General features: G+C 43.5%; 2 protein-coding genes across 6 annotated transcripts in view; both read right to left on the reverse strand.

Annotated features, from left to right (window-relative positions):
- Positions 1–2,853: 2,853 nt before the first annotated feature.
- Positions 2,854–12,241, reverse strand: LOC115120257 (uncharacterized). Of its 2 annotated transcripts, none has more exons than XM_065010536.1 (10): positions 11,739–12,241; positions 11,273–11,350; positions 11,137–11,169; positions 10,834–10,920; positions 8,485–8,582; positions 7,628–7,917; positions 7,270–7,398; positions 6,975–7,070; positions 6,805–6,879; positions 2,854–6,178 (listed from the first exon to the last, which is right to left on the reverse strand). In XM_065010536.1, exons 1-10 carry the CDS (start codon positions 11,799–11,801, stop codon positions 6,036–6,038), a joined length of 1,092 nt encoding a protein of 363 aa, XP_064866608.1. In that variant the 5' UTR covers positions 11,802–12,241; the 3' UTR covers positions 2,854–6,035. The 2 variants fall into 2 exon arrangements, with proteins under 2 accessions (XP_064866608.1, XP_064866607.1); XM_065010535.1 differs by having other exon boundaries at positions 2,854–6,181.
- An 88-nt stretch (positions 12,242–12,329) lies between these two features.
- The window catches only part of rhot1a (ras homolog family member T1a), a 29,839-nt gene continuing 28,133 nt past the window's right edge, over positions 12,330–14,035 (reverse strand). For all 4 annotated transcript variants that reach the window (XM_065010532.1, XM_065010528.1, XM_065010529.1 and 1 more), the window contains one exon: positions 12,330–13,670. In XM_065010532.1, the coding sequence (XP_064866604.1) occupies positions 13,553–13,670 (118 nt within the window). In that variant the 3' untranslated portion in view covers positions 12,330–13,552. The remainder of the gene's footprint in view (positions 13,671–14,035) is intronic.

Below are 14,035 nucleotides of genomic sequence, written 5' to 3' on the forward strand. Positions count from 1 at the left end.
CAGTGTACCCAAGTGGCGTCGGGAGCAACTGCTTGCACGAGCGTTACCACTCCACTATGTCTCACTGTCATGGCTTTTGCACCATCAGTACAGATACCAACACATCTTGACCACCAAAGTCCATTTGATGTCACAAAGCTGTCCAGTACTTTAAACATATCCTCTCCTATTGTCCTGGTTTCCAGTGGTTTGCAGAAGAGGATGTCTTCCTTAATTGACCCCCCATAAACGTAACAGACCAGGAGCTGTGCCAGGCCCGCCACATCTGTTGACTCATCCAGCTGTAACAGACATATACCAGGAGCTGTGCCAGGCCTGCCACATCTGTTGACTCATCCAGCTGTAACAGACATATACCAGGAGCTGTGCCAGGCCTGCCACGTCTGTTGACTCATCCAGCTGTAACAGACATATACCAGGAGCTGTGCCAGGCCTGTTGACTCATCCAGCTGTAACAGACATATACCAGGAGCTGTGCCAGGCCTGCCACGTCTGTTGACTCATCCAGCTGTAACAGACATATACCAGGAGCTGTGCCAGGCCTGCCACGTCTGTTGACTCATCCAGCTGTAACAGACATATACCAGGAGCTGTGCCAGGCCTGCCACGTCTGTTGACTCATCCAGCTGTAACAGACATATACCAGGAGCTGTGCCAGGCCTGCCACGTCTGTTGACTCATCCAGCTGTAACATACATATACCAGGAGCTGTGCCAGGCCCGCCACGTCTGTTGACTCATCCAGCTGTAACAGACATATACCAGGAGCTGTGCCAGGCCCGCCACGTCTGTTGACTCATCCAGCTGTAACAGACATATACCAGGAGCTGTGCCAGGCCACCACGTCTGTTGACTCATCCAGCTGTAACAGACATATACCAGGAGCTGTGCCAGGCCCACCACATCTGTTGACTCATCCAGCTGTAACAGACATATACCAGGAGCTGTGCCAGGCCCGCCACGTCTGTTGACTCATCCAGCTGTAACAGACATATACCAGGAGCTGTGCCAGGCCACCACATCTGTTGACTCATCCAGCTGTAACAGACATATACCAGGAGCTGTGCCAGGCCACCACGTCTGTTGACTCATCCAGCTGTAACAGACATATACCAGGAGCTGTGCCAGGCCCGCCACGTCTGTTGACTCATCCAGCTGTAACAGACATATACCAGGAGCTGTGCCAGGCCCGCCACATCTGTTGACTCATCCAGCTGTAACAGCCAGGCCCAGGCCACCATCTGTTGACTCATCCAGCTGTAACAGACATATACCAGGAGCTGTGCCAGGCCCGCCACATCTGTTGACTCATCCAGCTGTAACGCATGTAATTCACTGGCTTGTATGCGAAGCAGTAATTGTTTCAAAACACCTCCTGCCATGTCACTGATGCGTCGTGAAACAGTGTTGTTTGATGAAGACATTGTCTGTATAGTTTTTCCACCCAGCATTGTCCCATTAAGTCCTCCACAATAGTCTGGGTCTTGCCTGTCCTAGCCACTCGGTAGCTCACCATATAAGACTATTTTAGCCCCTTCTTATTAATGGTATCTGTTGTTTTTATACATGTCTTACGACTCGAAAGTCGTCTTAATTCTCAGACAAAAAATTCCTTATTTTTCAAATTGGCATGTTTTGTTTCTAAATGTGTGTGCAAGAGTGAAGGTTTCATCGAGTTGTGAGATAGTACTTTTACACATATAACACACTGTGGCTGAGGAAAGGCACTACTCCCAATATAAGTGAACCCCAAAACAACGTAGTTCTCATCATATTTGCGCCTCTTCGATGATCCAACGTCCCTGTCTGTTGTTCGGTGCTTTCCCGGGTAAGGGGGCAGTAGCTATTCGGCTGCATCAGATTCACAACTGTCAGTGTCCATGCAAGCTGGGCTAACAACAAATGTAGAATTACTGATGCTGGCATTGGATGTGCTCGTGGAAGCAGAACCACTTGTGTCGTCGACAGGTGCAGGTGTCGTACTGATGGTAGTAACTGGTGGTATGTGTCTCTATGGACGCGAGCCTTACTAAATGGACTGTTTGAAAATGTGAATAAAAAATAAAAATAGTAATTATGATAAACAAAATGTTTTACAAAATTATGTGAATCTCATTAGAATTTGGCAACGGCATTGCGCGTAGTACCCCAGTTTGAGAATACCTGCTCTAGTAGAATACCTGCTCTAGTAGAATACCTGCTCTAGTAGAATACCTGCTCTAGTAGAATACCTGATCTAGTAGAATACCTGCTCTAGTAGAATACCTGCTCTAGTAGAATACCTGATCTAGTAGAATACCTGCTCTAGTAGAATACCTGATCTAGTAGAATACCTGCTCTAGTAGAATACCTGCTCTAGTAGAATACCTGCTCTAGTAGAATACCTGATCTAGTAGAATACCTGCTCTAGTAGAATACCTGCTCTAGTAGAATACCTGCTCTAGTAGAATACCTGCTCTAGTAGATTACCTGCTCTAGTAGAATTCCTGCTCTAGGAGAATACCTGCTCTAGTAGAATACCTGATCTAGTAGAATACCTGCTCTAGTAGAATACCTGATCTAGTAGATTACCTGCTCTAGTAGAATACCTGCTCTAGGAGAATACCTGATCTAGTAGAATACCTGATCTAGTAGAATACCTGCTCTAGTAGAATACCTGCTCTAGGAGAATACCTGATCTAGTAGAATACCTGCTCTATGAGAATACCTGCTCTAGGAGATTAGTAAGAGTGAATCACCCCGTGTTCAAGAATGGCCTTTTTACCTTCATCCAGATTACAACCTCTCACTTTCGGTTATTTGAAAATGAAATAATCTCCAAAATATGGCTATTTTTAAAACAAGCAATAGAAAGTTGGTTGCAATTTCAGTTTAATCCACCAGAAAAGACAGAACAAATATTAGAACAAATACTATGGTTGAAATCAAATATACTAATTGATTTTTAAAAAAGACAGTATAATCTTTGTAAATTATATCAGAAATAGGACTGGTGGAGTTATTTCATACATGCAGTTAACAAAAAATATATGGAAATGTCTGTTCTATCCAAAATTACAACCAACTGATTGCAGAATTACTGCAAAAATGGCGGAGGCAAGTTGAAAGGGGAGAAGGTAAGGAACTTGTCTGTCGGTCCTGCATTAAATACCAACATGTTTCTAAAGACAATTGTGATAAATAACAAAGTATACCAGTTTCATTTAAGGACCAAAAAACACCGCCAGAGTTTTTCCATTTAAAATATTCTATAACATTCTTACAACCAATAGAATGTTATATATATGGGGCTACAACCATCCCAGCTTTGCAGATTTTGTTGCAAAGAGACAGAATATTTGGATCATTTGTTTTGGTACTGTCCATATGTAGTTTGTTTTTGGTCGCAGGTTCAGAAATGGCCGAAAAATTGCCAAATTTACTTGGAACCAACTTTGCAAATAGCTCTGCTGGGTGATTTGAAAAGTCATATTCAATCGATCAATAGAATAATAACACTCTTAGCAAAGGTGTTTATCTTTCATTTACAATCTGTAGAAACTATGAGTATAGAAAGGTTCAGATCTTTTATGAAAAATCACAGCACAGTTGAAAAATATATGGCAGCCAGAAATGTATTGTATTACTGTATTATTGATTGTATGTTTGTTTATTCCATGTGTAACTCTGTGTTGTTGTATATGTCGAACTGCTTTGCTTTATCTTGGCCAGGTCACAGCTGCAAATGAGAACTTGTTCTCAACTAGCCTACCTGGTTAAATAAAGGTGAAGTCAAAAAATAAAAATTGGATGGTCTTCAAAGATATAGTGAGGGAAAAAAGTATTTGATCCCTACTGATTTTGTACGTTGGCCCACTGACAAAGAAATTATCAGTCTATAATTTTAATGGTAGGTTTATTTGAACAGTGAGAGACAGAATAACAACAAAAAAATCCACAAAAATGCATGTAAAAAATGTTATAAATTGATTTGCATTTTAATGAGGGAAATAAGTATTTGACCCCCTCTCAACCAGAAAGATTTCTGGCTCCCAGTTGTCTTTTATACAGGTAATGAGCTGAGATTAGGAGCACACTCTTAAAGGGAGGGCTCCTAATCTCAGCTTGTTACCTGTATAAAAGACACCCGTCCACAGAAGCAATCAATCAATCAGATTCTAAACTCTCCACCATGGCCAAGACCAAAGAGCTCTCCAAGGATGTCAGGGACAAGATTGTAGACCTACACAAGGCTGGAATGGGCTACAAGATCATCGCCAAGCAGCTTGGTGAGAAGTTGACAACAGTTGGTGCGATCATTCGTAAATGGAAGAAACACAATAGAACTGTCAATCTCCCTCGGCCTGGGGCTCCATGCAAGATCTCACCTCGTGGAGTTGCAATGATCATGAGAACGGTGAGGAATCAGCCCAGAACTACATGGGAGGATCTTGTCAATGATCTCAAGGCAGCTGGGACCATAGTCACCAAGAAAACAATTGGTAACACACTACGCCGTGAAGGACTGAAATCCTGCAGCGCCCGCGAGGTCCCCCTGCTCAAGAGAGCACATATACACACCCTTCTGAAGTTTGCCAATGAACATCTGAATGATTCAGAGGACAACTGGGTGAAAGTGTTGTGGTCAGATGAGACCAAAATGGAGCTCTTTGGCATCAACTGAAGTCGCCGTGTTTGGAGGAGGAGGAATGCTGCCTATGACACCAAGAACACCATCCACACCGTCAAACATGGAGGTGGAAACATTATGCTTTGGGGGTGTTTTTCTGCTAAGGGGACAGGACAACTCAAATCTTGGATGAGAACCTCCTTCCCTCAGCCAGGGCATTGAAAATGGGTCGTGGATGGGTATTCCAGCATGACAATGACCCAAAACACATGGCCAAGGCAACAAAGGAGTGGCTCAAGAAGAAGCACATTAAGGTCCTGGAGTGGCCTAGCCAGTCTCCAGACCTTAATCCCAAAGAAAATCTGTGGAGGGAGCTGAAGGTTCGAGTTGCCAAACGTCAGCCTCGAAAGCCTTAATGACTTGGAGAATATCTGCAAAGAGGAGTGGGACAAAATCCCTCCTGAGATGTGTGCAAACCTGGTGGAAAACTACAAGAAACGTCTGACCTCTGTGATTGCCAACAAGGGTTTTGCCACCAAGTACTAAGTCATGTTTTGCAGAGGGGTCAAATACTTATTTCCCTCAATAAAATGCAAATCAATTTATAACATTTTTGACATGTGTTTTTCTGGATTTTTTTCGTTGTTATTCTGTCTCTCACTGTTCAAATAAACCTACCATTAAAATTATAGACTGATCATTTCTTTGTCAGTGGGCAAACGTACAACATCAGCAGGGGATCAAATACTTTTCCCCCTCACTGTAGATGGGAGGGTTGACGGTAGCTGAAGGCTGGGACTAAAAACAAACAGAAGATAACTCATGTCAAATATATTTTACATTAAATGTATGTAGTATGTTTAACCTGGAAGTGGAAGCCTAAGTATTGTTGGGTTAGGGGAAAATAATAAAGAAGTCAAATATATTTAATTTGTTTACTCCAATTAAGGGAAGGGTGGTAGGGTTAGGGGAAAATAATAAAGAAGCTAAATATATTTAAAATGTATATATATTTAAAATAATATGTACTCTATATATTTACAAAAAATATACATGTGTGATGGGAAATGATGCAGACAATTACATTGATAGAAGCCACAATGTATCTGCAGTATTAAAGCTGATCTACCTCCTAAAAAAGAAGGATAGGGTCTGCCTGAATACTATAGTACCTCTCTCCTGACATTATATACTAAGTGGAACACTTTGACAGTATGAAGTTAGTTATTTAATATGGTATTTCCTTGACAGTAGATTGTATTAAAAGAGAAGTCAATAGAATAGAATATCATGACAAATGAGATTTTTTTTCATAAAATGTAAACGTATTTAAATCTCTAACAGAATGCGTCAAGCTTTATAGAACAATTTGAATGAGGAAAACTCATTCAGTCTATATTATCCAGAGTCTATACTATATACCAGTCCTAAGAGCCATGATGAGCCAGCCCGTAGGGCTCCACAGTAGAAGCACCTGTTATCCAGCCCACCGTCCCTCCACCCAGACTGGCCATCATGTCATCCAGGAGGCCCCTGTCCTCCACCAGTATCTCACCTCCAGGGTAAGGCTCTGCTATGAGAGTGAGGGATAAAGACGTGCGTGTTTTTGTTAATACTGATGATGAGTCTGGTTAGGATTTTCATGGGGTAGATAGGGGGGAAATAGTGTCTACTTTGCTTCTGGTTCTACACATTCCTTTAAATAAAAGTATACCATTCTCAGGATATGTTAGGGCTCTATTCAATCCGTATCGCGGGAGTTCAGCCTTACAGCGTGATTTACATTTAAAGGCCATGTTTCTTTCTTAGCGGAGACTGCATTCACGGCAAATGCTGCATATGTCGGCTCAACTGTCTAAGGCACTGCATCTCAGTGCAAGAGGCGTCACTGAAGTCCCTGGTTTGAATCCAGGCTGTATCACATCTGGCAGTGATTGGGAGTCCCATAGGGCGGGGCACAATTGGCCCAGCGTCGTCCGGGTTTGGCTGGGTAGGCCATCATTGTAAATAAGAATTTGTTTTAAACTGACTTGCCTAGTTAAATAAAGGATAAATAAAAACTAAAATCGTAAATGACCTTTACACCGTGCTATTCAAGGATATAGATTGAAAGGGCCCTTACATTTGTGTGTCTATAAAATGAGCAGAAAACAGAAATGTATGAAAAGGGAATTAGAACGCTGCTGTCATACTCACCAAGTGTGTGTTCAGACATTTTCCTCATTAGGGAACTGGGGACGTCATAGATGCTCTCTGTCATCTCCCTATAATCTGAGATAGAACATGAAAATAAACACAAAACACAAATAAACAAATGAAAAATAAAAATGCAATCAATTGAAAAATAAACATTTTAATAATCTCACCTTGGCGGTCACTTGCCCTCCTATTGGACAGTGGGAAGTCATAGAGGTCCTCTCCATCAGTCAAGTCTTCATCTGATTGGTTGATGTGATACTCAGCTACAGAGGAAATGGCAGGTAGGTTTTTGGTCATTTATCAAACACAGACCATTAACATAAGTCATTATCATGTAATATGATGATATCTACTTGTATTTTGTATGATATACAGTGGTCTCCATAATGGAAGAATTTATGACATTTATGATGGATAATTTATTGATTTATGACATGATGTGACCATGAGGGTAGTACTCACAGTTCCGGGGGGCTGGTAGAATGTCATACTGATCCTCTTCCTCCTTACACTCTTCCTCCTCTTCTTCATCTCTCTCCTCGTCACATCTCCTTCTAAATCTATGGACACTGTCTTCATCCTCCTCTCCATCTGAAATTACAGTGAAAAGATGTTGCCATATTTCAGAGCTGAAGATACAGCTTGGCTCCCCACCTCACCACCAAAGCATTAAATGCCACAACGTGCCCATTTCCTCTTTCCACTACACAACCAAACCATTGATTCCCGCCAACTGCTTGGCACAGCAAATGTGAATGAAAAAACAAACATATTTCCACTTAAGTTTGCTGAGTTTACAGAGGATTGATGCTCTACTTACAATGTGAGATGGTGTTCTGGCATATGGCTTCCTCATTACTGAGCTCGTCAGTGAGGGAGAGAGAGAGGGTAGCCCTGTGCCCCACATTTTGGTCAGGGGTGAGGGGGCCAGAGAGGCAGTGGGTAATCCTGTGTCCCTGGTCTAGGTCTTGGTCAGGGGTGGAGGGGTTGAGGGGTGCAGAGAGGGGTCGATGAACCCCCAGTGGTTCCATCATGCTGTCACATTCTGAGCTGTTATAGGTGCTGAAGCGACCTCTGGCCTTCAGGTCATCAGACCTCACATCCTGCTGTCTGGAGACAAAACAGACGGACAGGCAACACTCAAATGGACAGAAATAAAACTGTTTCCCACTATATTTTATTAAACCAACATTTTTGCAGATAATGCATTCCAAGGCACTCAAATGCTCACCAGGAATACATAAAGCATTATCTTAGACAGCTGTTGCATAGGCTCTGTCTGCCACTGGAGGCTGCTGAGGGGAGGACGGCTCATAATAATGGCTGGAACAGAAACCATGTGTTTGATACCGTTCCACTCCGGCCATTACCACGAGCCCGTCCTCCACAATGAAGGTGGCACCAACCTCCTGTGCTGTCTGCATAGCAAATCCTCCCATATCTATATAGTAGTTTCAGGCTTCAAATACACCTGCACAGATTTCATCTATTCTAGCACTGTGATTGTTACAAACAGTTCTTTTTTTAAGGTTTATCTGCCGATGCTCATAGGTTATTTAGCCTAATTTGAATGAACCTTTTGGAAGTCGTTCTAGGTATGAGCTCCTGATAAATTACTAGTGTAATGTAATGACAAACAGTGCAGTAGTGTCTCAATAATCCTGAGCTTTCTGTTACCGTATGCAGCCTGGGTCTGTACCCCCTGGGCCTGAGAGATGCATGGCCCTCCACAGCTGGCCAATCCACTCCCTCCTCAGATCGCCTGTCTCTGCAGCCTGCAGACACATGGTCAGGGGGTAGCAGGGATGAATCTAGTACATTGTTACAGTCCGAGTTAAAAAGATCATCCTTAGTTGTTAGAGGAAGTGTTAAATGACTTTAAGCAATCCAAGTCCTGTAGAACACAGCTGGGTAGCAGTTAGCCTAGTGGTTAAGAGTGTTGGGTTAATAATCAAAAGGTCTCTGGTTCTATTCCCCAAGATGACTAGGTCCAAAATCTAGGTGTGAAGCACCTAACCCTAATTGCTCTGGATAAGAGTGTCTGCTAAATGACTCAAATGTAAACAGCTGATAAAATATTTTAATACAGTTGAATTTATCTTTCTGAACAATGGACAGCTTCTTCACCTGGTACTTTCATTTGGGAAATTCCCATCAGTGAGTATGAAGTGACAGTAACAGACCACATCCTGAAACCACATATTAAACCTACACAGGCATCGGCGCCCACGCGGTTCTGTAGTGACACTAGTAACAGACCACATCCTGAAACAACAGGGCAAACAACAGGTTCTGCAGTGACACTAACAGACCACAGCCCAGCCTGCACAGCCCACACACGGTTCTGTAGTGACACTAGTAACAGACCACATCCTGAAACAACAGGGCAGCCTGCACAGCCCACACCACACGGTTCTGTAGTGACACTAGTAACAGACCACATCCTGAAACAACAGGGCAGCCTGCACAGCCCACACCACACGGTTCTGTAGTGACACTAGTAACAGACCACATCCTGAAACAACAGGGCAGCCTGCACAGCCCACACCACACGGTTCTGTAGTGACACTAGTAAACAGACCACATCCTGAAACAACAGGGCCGCCTGCACAGCCCACACCACATGGTTCTGTAGTGACACTAGTAACAGACCACATCCTGAAACAACAGGGCAGCCTGCACAGCCCACACCACACGGTTCTGTAGTGACACTAGTAACAGACCACATCCTGAAACAACAGGGCAGCCTGCACAGCCCACACCACACGGTTCTGTAGTGACACTAGTAACAGACCACATCCTGAAACAACAGGGCAGCCTGCACAGCCCACACCACACGGTTCTGTAGTGACACTAGTAACAGACCACATCCTGAAACAACAGGGCAGCCTGCACAGCCCACACCACACGGTTCTGTAGTGACACTAGTAAACAGACCACATCCTGAAACAACAGGGCAGCCTGCACAGCCCACACCACACGGTTCTGTAGTGACACTAGTAACAGACCACATCCTGAAACAACAGGGCAGCCTGCACAGCCCACACCACACGGTTCTGTAGTGACACTAGTAACAGACCACATCCTGAAACAACAGGGCAGCCTGCACAGCCCACACCACACGGTTCTGTAGTGACACTAGTAACAGACCACATCCTGAAACAACAGGCAGCCTGCACAGCCCACACCACACGGTTCTGTAGTGACACTAGTAACAGACCACATCCTGAAACACAGGGCAGCCTGCACAGCCCACACCACACGGTTCTGTAGTGACACTAGTAACAGACCAGGGCATCCTGACACTAGTAACAGACCACATCCTGAAACAACAGGGCAGCCTGCACAGCCCACACCACACGGTTCTGTAGTGACACTAGTAACAGACCACATCCTGAAACAGCAGGGCAGCCTGCACAGCCCACACCACACGGTTCTGTAGTGACACTAGTAACAGACCACATCCTGAAACAGCAGGGCAGCCTGCACAGCCCACACCACACGGTTCTGTAGTGACACTAGTAACAGACCACATCCTGAAACAACAGGGCAGCCTGCACAGCCCACACCACACACGGTTCTTCTGTAACAGACCACATCCTGACACAGGGCAGCCTGCACAGCCCAACAGAGTGACACTAGTAACAGACCACATCCTGAAACAACAGGGCAGCCTGCACAGCCCACACCACACGGTTCTGTAGTGACACTAGTAAACAGACCACATCCTGAAACAACAGGGCAGCCTGCACAGCCCACACCACACGGTTCTGTAGTGACACTAGTAAACAGACCACATCCTGAAACAACAGGGCAGCCTGCACAGCCCACACCACACGGTTCTGTAGTGACACTAGTAACAGACCACATCCTGAAACAACAGGGCAGCCTGCACAGCCCACACCACACGGTTCTGTAGTGACGCTAGTAACAGACCACATCCTGAAACAACAGGGCAGCCTGCACAGCCCACACCACACGGTTCTGTACACCTGAAGTGGGAGTAGAGCTGTCTGTGTGACTCACCAGTACTTTCCTCTTCCCATTCTTCATGGTGATTTCAAACACGTAGTGCTTACGCTTCTCCCTCTGGATCTCACGCACAGACTGCACCTGACCCAACAACAACACTTCTATATCAGACATAAAGTGCTATACATACTTGTAAATAGTATACTATTAAGCAGCTGTAACTGGGGCATATGGAATAGTGGGTAATGCTCATTGAACACAAGGGAAAGTAGAACAAAGTCCAGGGCAATTGTTCCTGTCTGTCTGGCTAGAAGGACCAGGAAGGCTTTCAGACCAAATCAAATCAGTTTGACTTACAGTGTAGATGTAGTACAGGCCTCTTAGGTGTGACTGTGGGGGACAGAGCAGATCAGAAGACTATTACTACTTTGAACAGTGTAAATAACATTCAACTTCCCCTGAAAACGTTGGACTTCTCACAGCTGATACTCACAGCACTCCCATGTTTCTTAGTGTAGAAGAATAATGTTGTGTTTTGGAGCCTGAACCAATAGGTTGACCACTTCATTTTCTAAAAGAGAAAAAACACAGACTCAGTGTCCCTCCAGATAGTGAAGACCTGATTCTGGATTCAAACCATGACTGACTGGCAATAACAGAGTAAAACACAGTAGTATGGAATATAGTGGCATAAATAGAAAGCAGTTGACAAAAATATGGAAAAGCAATCACTTTATTAGTATTAGTACTAGTATTCATCAATACATCAAATCAAATGTTATTGGTCCCATAAACGTGGTTAGCAGGTGTTAATTTTAGTGTAGCGAAATGCTTGTGCTTCTAGTTCAGACAGTGCAGTAATATCTAACATTTCCCCAACAACTACCAAGTAAACTGAGTCCAGTAATTGAGCTGTTAATGTGACAAGTTGTTCTACATTTTTGAGAGCTTTGTCTTACCATTGTATCTTTCCTTTTCTTCAGGAAGCCCTCGAAAAGCAGCTGTTGCCTCTCCGTTGACATCGTTTCAGAAGTTAATACTTATACTAAATCCTGTTATTAGTTCTTGTTCAGTATCACTAGTCGATGGGTGACTTCCCCCTTTCACTGAGAACTGGGATATCACTGGCTCCATCACCTGCACACTTCTCCATTCTGACACACAAAATGCTTGTTTGTCCCCATGTTTGTCTTCAATCACTCGTTATAGAAACATATGGAATATTAAGGTCAAGTTGACGTTGGCTGTGTGTGTTGAACTATACGCGCCTACTTAGCCATTATATGTACCCACATTTGAGGTGTTTGTCCACTGAGAATTTTGAGCTCAATGAAGAGAACATTATTCATCAAAGGATTCAATGTTAGTAAAAGCAGGCTACACTTGGTGACATGTTGTACAATGAAAATGTAAGTATGGTGGATTTGAAGAAATCAGATGACGCCAACATTTACACACTGTTCTGACACTGCTAAAAGATAGGGAATAGTTTGAGGGGGGATAATGTGTATGTTATATGAATGGATCAAATCATATTGCAGACACCTGTATCAGATCACACAGTTCTTTATTGTAAATGTTGGAAAAGTCAATGAGAATAACCAGTTCCGTCCATGGTCCAAGGAGGAGTCAGAGGTGCACTGCATGGCTGTTAATAACATAGTGGAATCTGGAGGCATAACAGTGGAACAGACAAATAGAATCATAATATGAAAGGAAAAAAGCTATTTTAAAAACAGGAAAATAAAACAAGTCGAGGAAGAAGCAGTCATGATAATGTTGTAGTCTTTTGTCTTTCAGAGTTAGTGAATGATGGATGTCATTATTAATAATGGCTTTGATAATACTAGATATACAAAAACACATGGGAAATGAATGCATTATCCTCTTGAAGTGCGTCTGTTTCATGCAATGCTGAACAAACCATTCCAAACTGATAAACCAAAGAAAACAGGTTAATAAATTAATAGCAATTGAAACGCGTGCACGAAACCCATGACCTTTTCAACGTTAAAAATGGCTTTGACTTTGCAGCTCTTCCTGTAGGCTCACTGTTGAGGTGTTACAGAACTGAATGCTTTGATCCTGGCAAGCTTTGTTCACGCCGTAATCTGGTTGGGTATTTCTCTAAGTACCCGAGCAAATATATATATTTATATATACACACACACACATCTATAAACAAATATTTTCAGTCCCTTTTGTAGTGAGTTGTATGCGGCTGCCTTCTTTGCTTTCTCCTGGGCTCTGGGGGTCAAACCAGCTAGCTATAATACTGACCTGAGAAAAAAGGCCGGGTTCTACACAGATTTAAAAACAACCAGAAACTACTACTGTCTGACCTGGAGAAGAAAAAAACCCAAGACTCGACCAGATCACACGATACCAGAATGCCTGCAGTAGATTGATTAGATGGTATTCAAAAAACAATGTGAGTTTGTGGTGACATTTTTCCCCCAAAGGAAAACAAAAAACTGTTTGCAAAAGATGACAAGTTTTTTTCTCTGTTTCAAATATATAAAATCAATCTATGGTTTCTCCGGTTTGTTCCTTCTCTGGTCGGGTGGATGTGGGATCAGGCCTGGTTCAGATGGGCTGGAAGTTCCGTTTCATTCAGTAGTTGTCTCTTTTTTAGGGAAGGGGAGCAGAGGATTGTGGGATGTTGGAGGTCATGTTTTCTTTCAGGGAGGGGATGATGAGGGGTCAAAGGGCAGAGACTAGGCGGTGGGGGGGCGGGTCAAGGGTCATCTCATGCATCCTGTGTCTGTCTTGATCATCGTTGTTTGAGGATAGCTCTGTACATAGCGAAGCCCAGGACTGCAAACACGGTTGCCCCCACGCTTGCCCTTAGCCAAAACGTAGAGCTCTTCAGGTCTGCCTGAGCCATGTGCCTGAGAAGAGGGGGGAGAAAGAGAGGGAGTGGGGGGATAAAGAAATGAATACAACAATACAGCCTCGTTTCCAAATCACATGAGGACATGTTGACAAATGACAAACCAAAGTTATGTTCTCTGAGCTTCCTAAACAAATGTCTACAAAAACAGAGGTACAGTCCAACTGTTCGATAGTACCAATGTTGTAGTACCAATACAACCTCTTTACATGATATACTGTCTTCTGAAAATGAGTTAGTATATCCTGTTTAACCAGGCTATCACAGACTAGCTCATTTTCAGAAGACAGCCTAGTTAAACTGTCTTCTGAAAATGAGCTAGTCTGTGATAGCCTGGTTAAACCAGACTGAACGCTGCGCTCA

This window comes from Oncorhynchus nerka, linkage group LG26 (genome assembly GCF_034236695.1).
Source record: "Oncorhynchus nerka isolate Pitt River linkage group LG26, Oner_Uvic_2.0, whole genome shotgun sequence".
NCBI lineage: Eukaryota > Metazoa > Chordata > Actinopteri > Salmoniformes > Salmonidae > Oncorhynchus > Oncorhynchus nerka.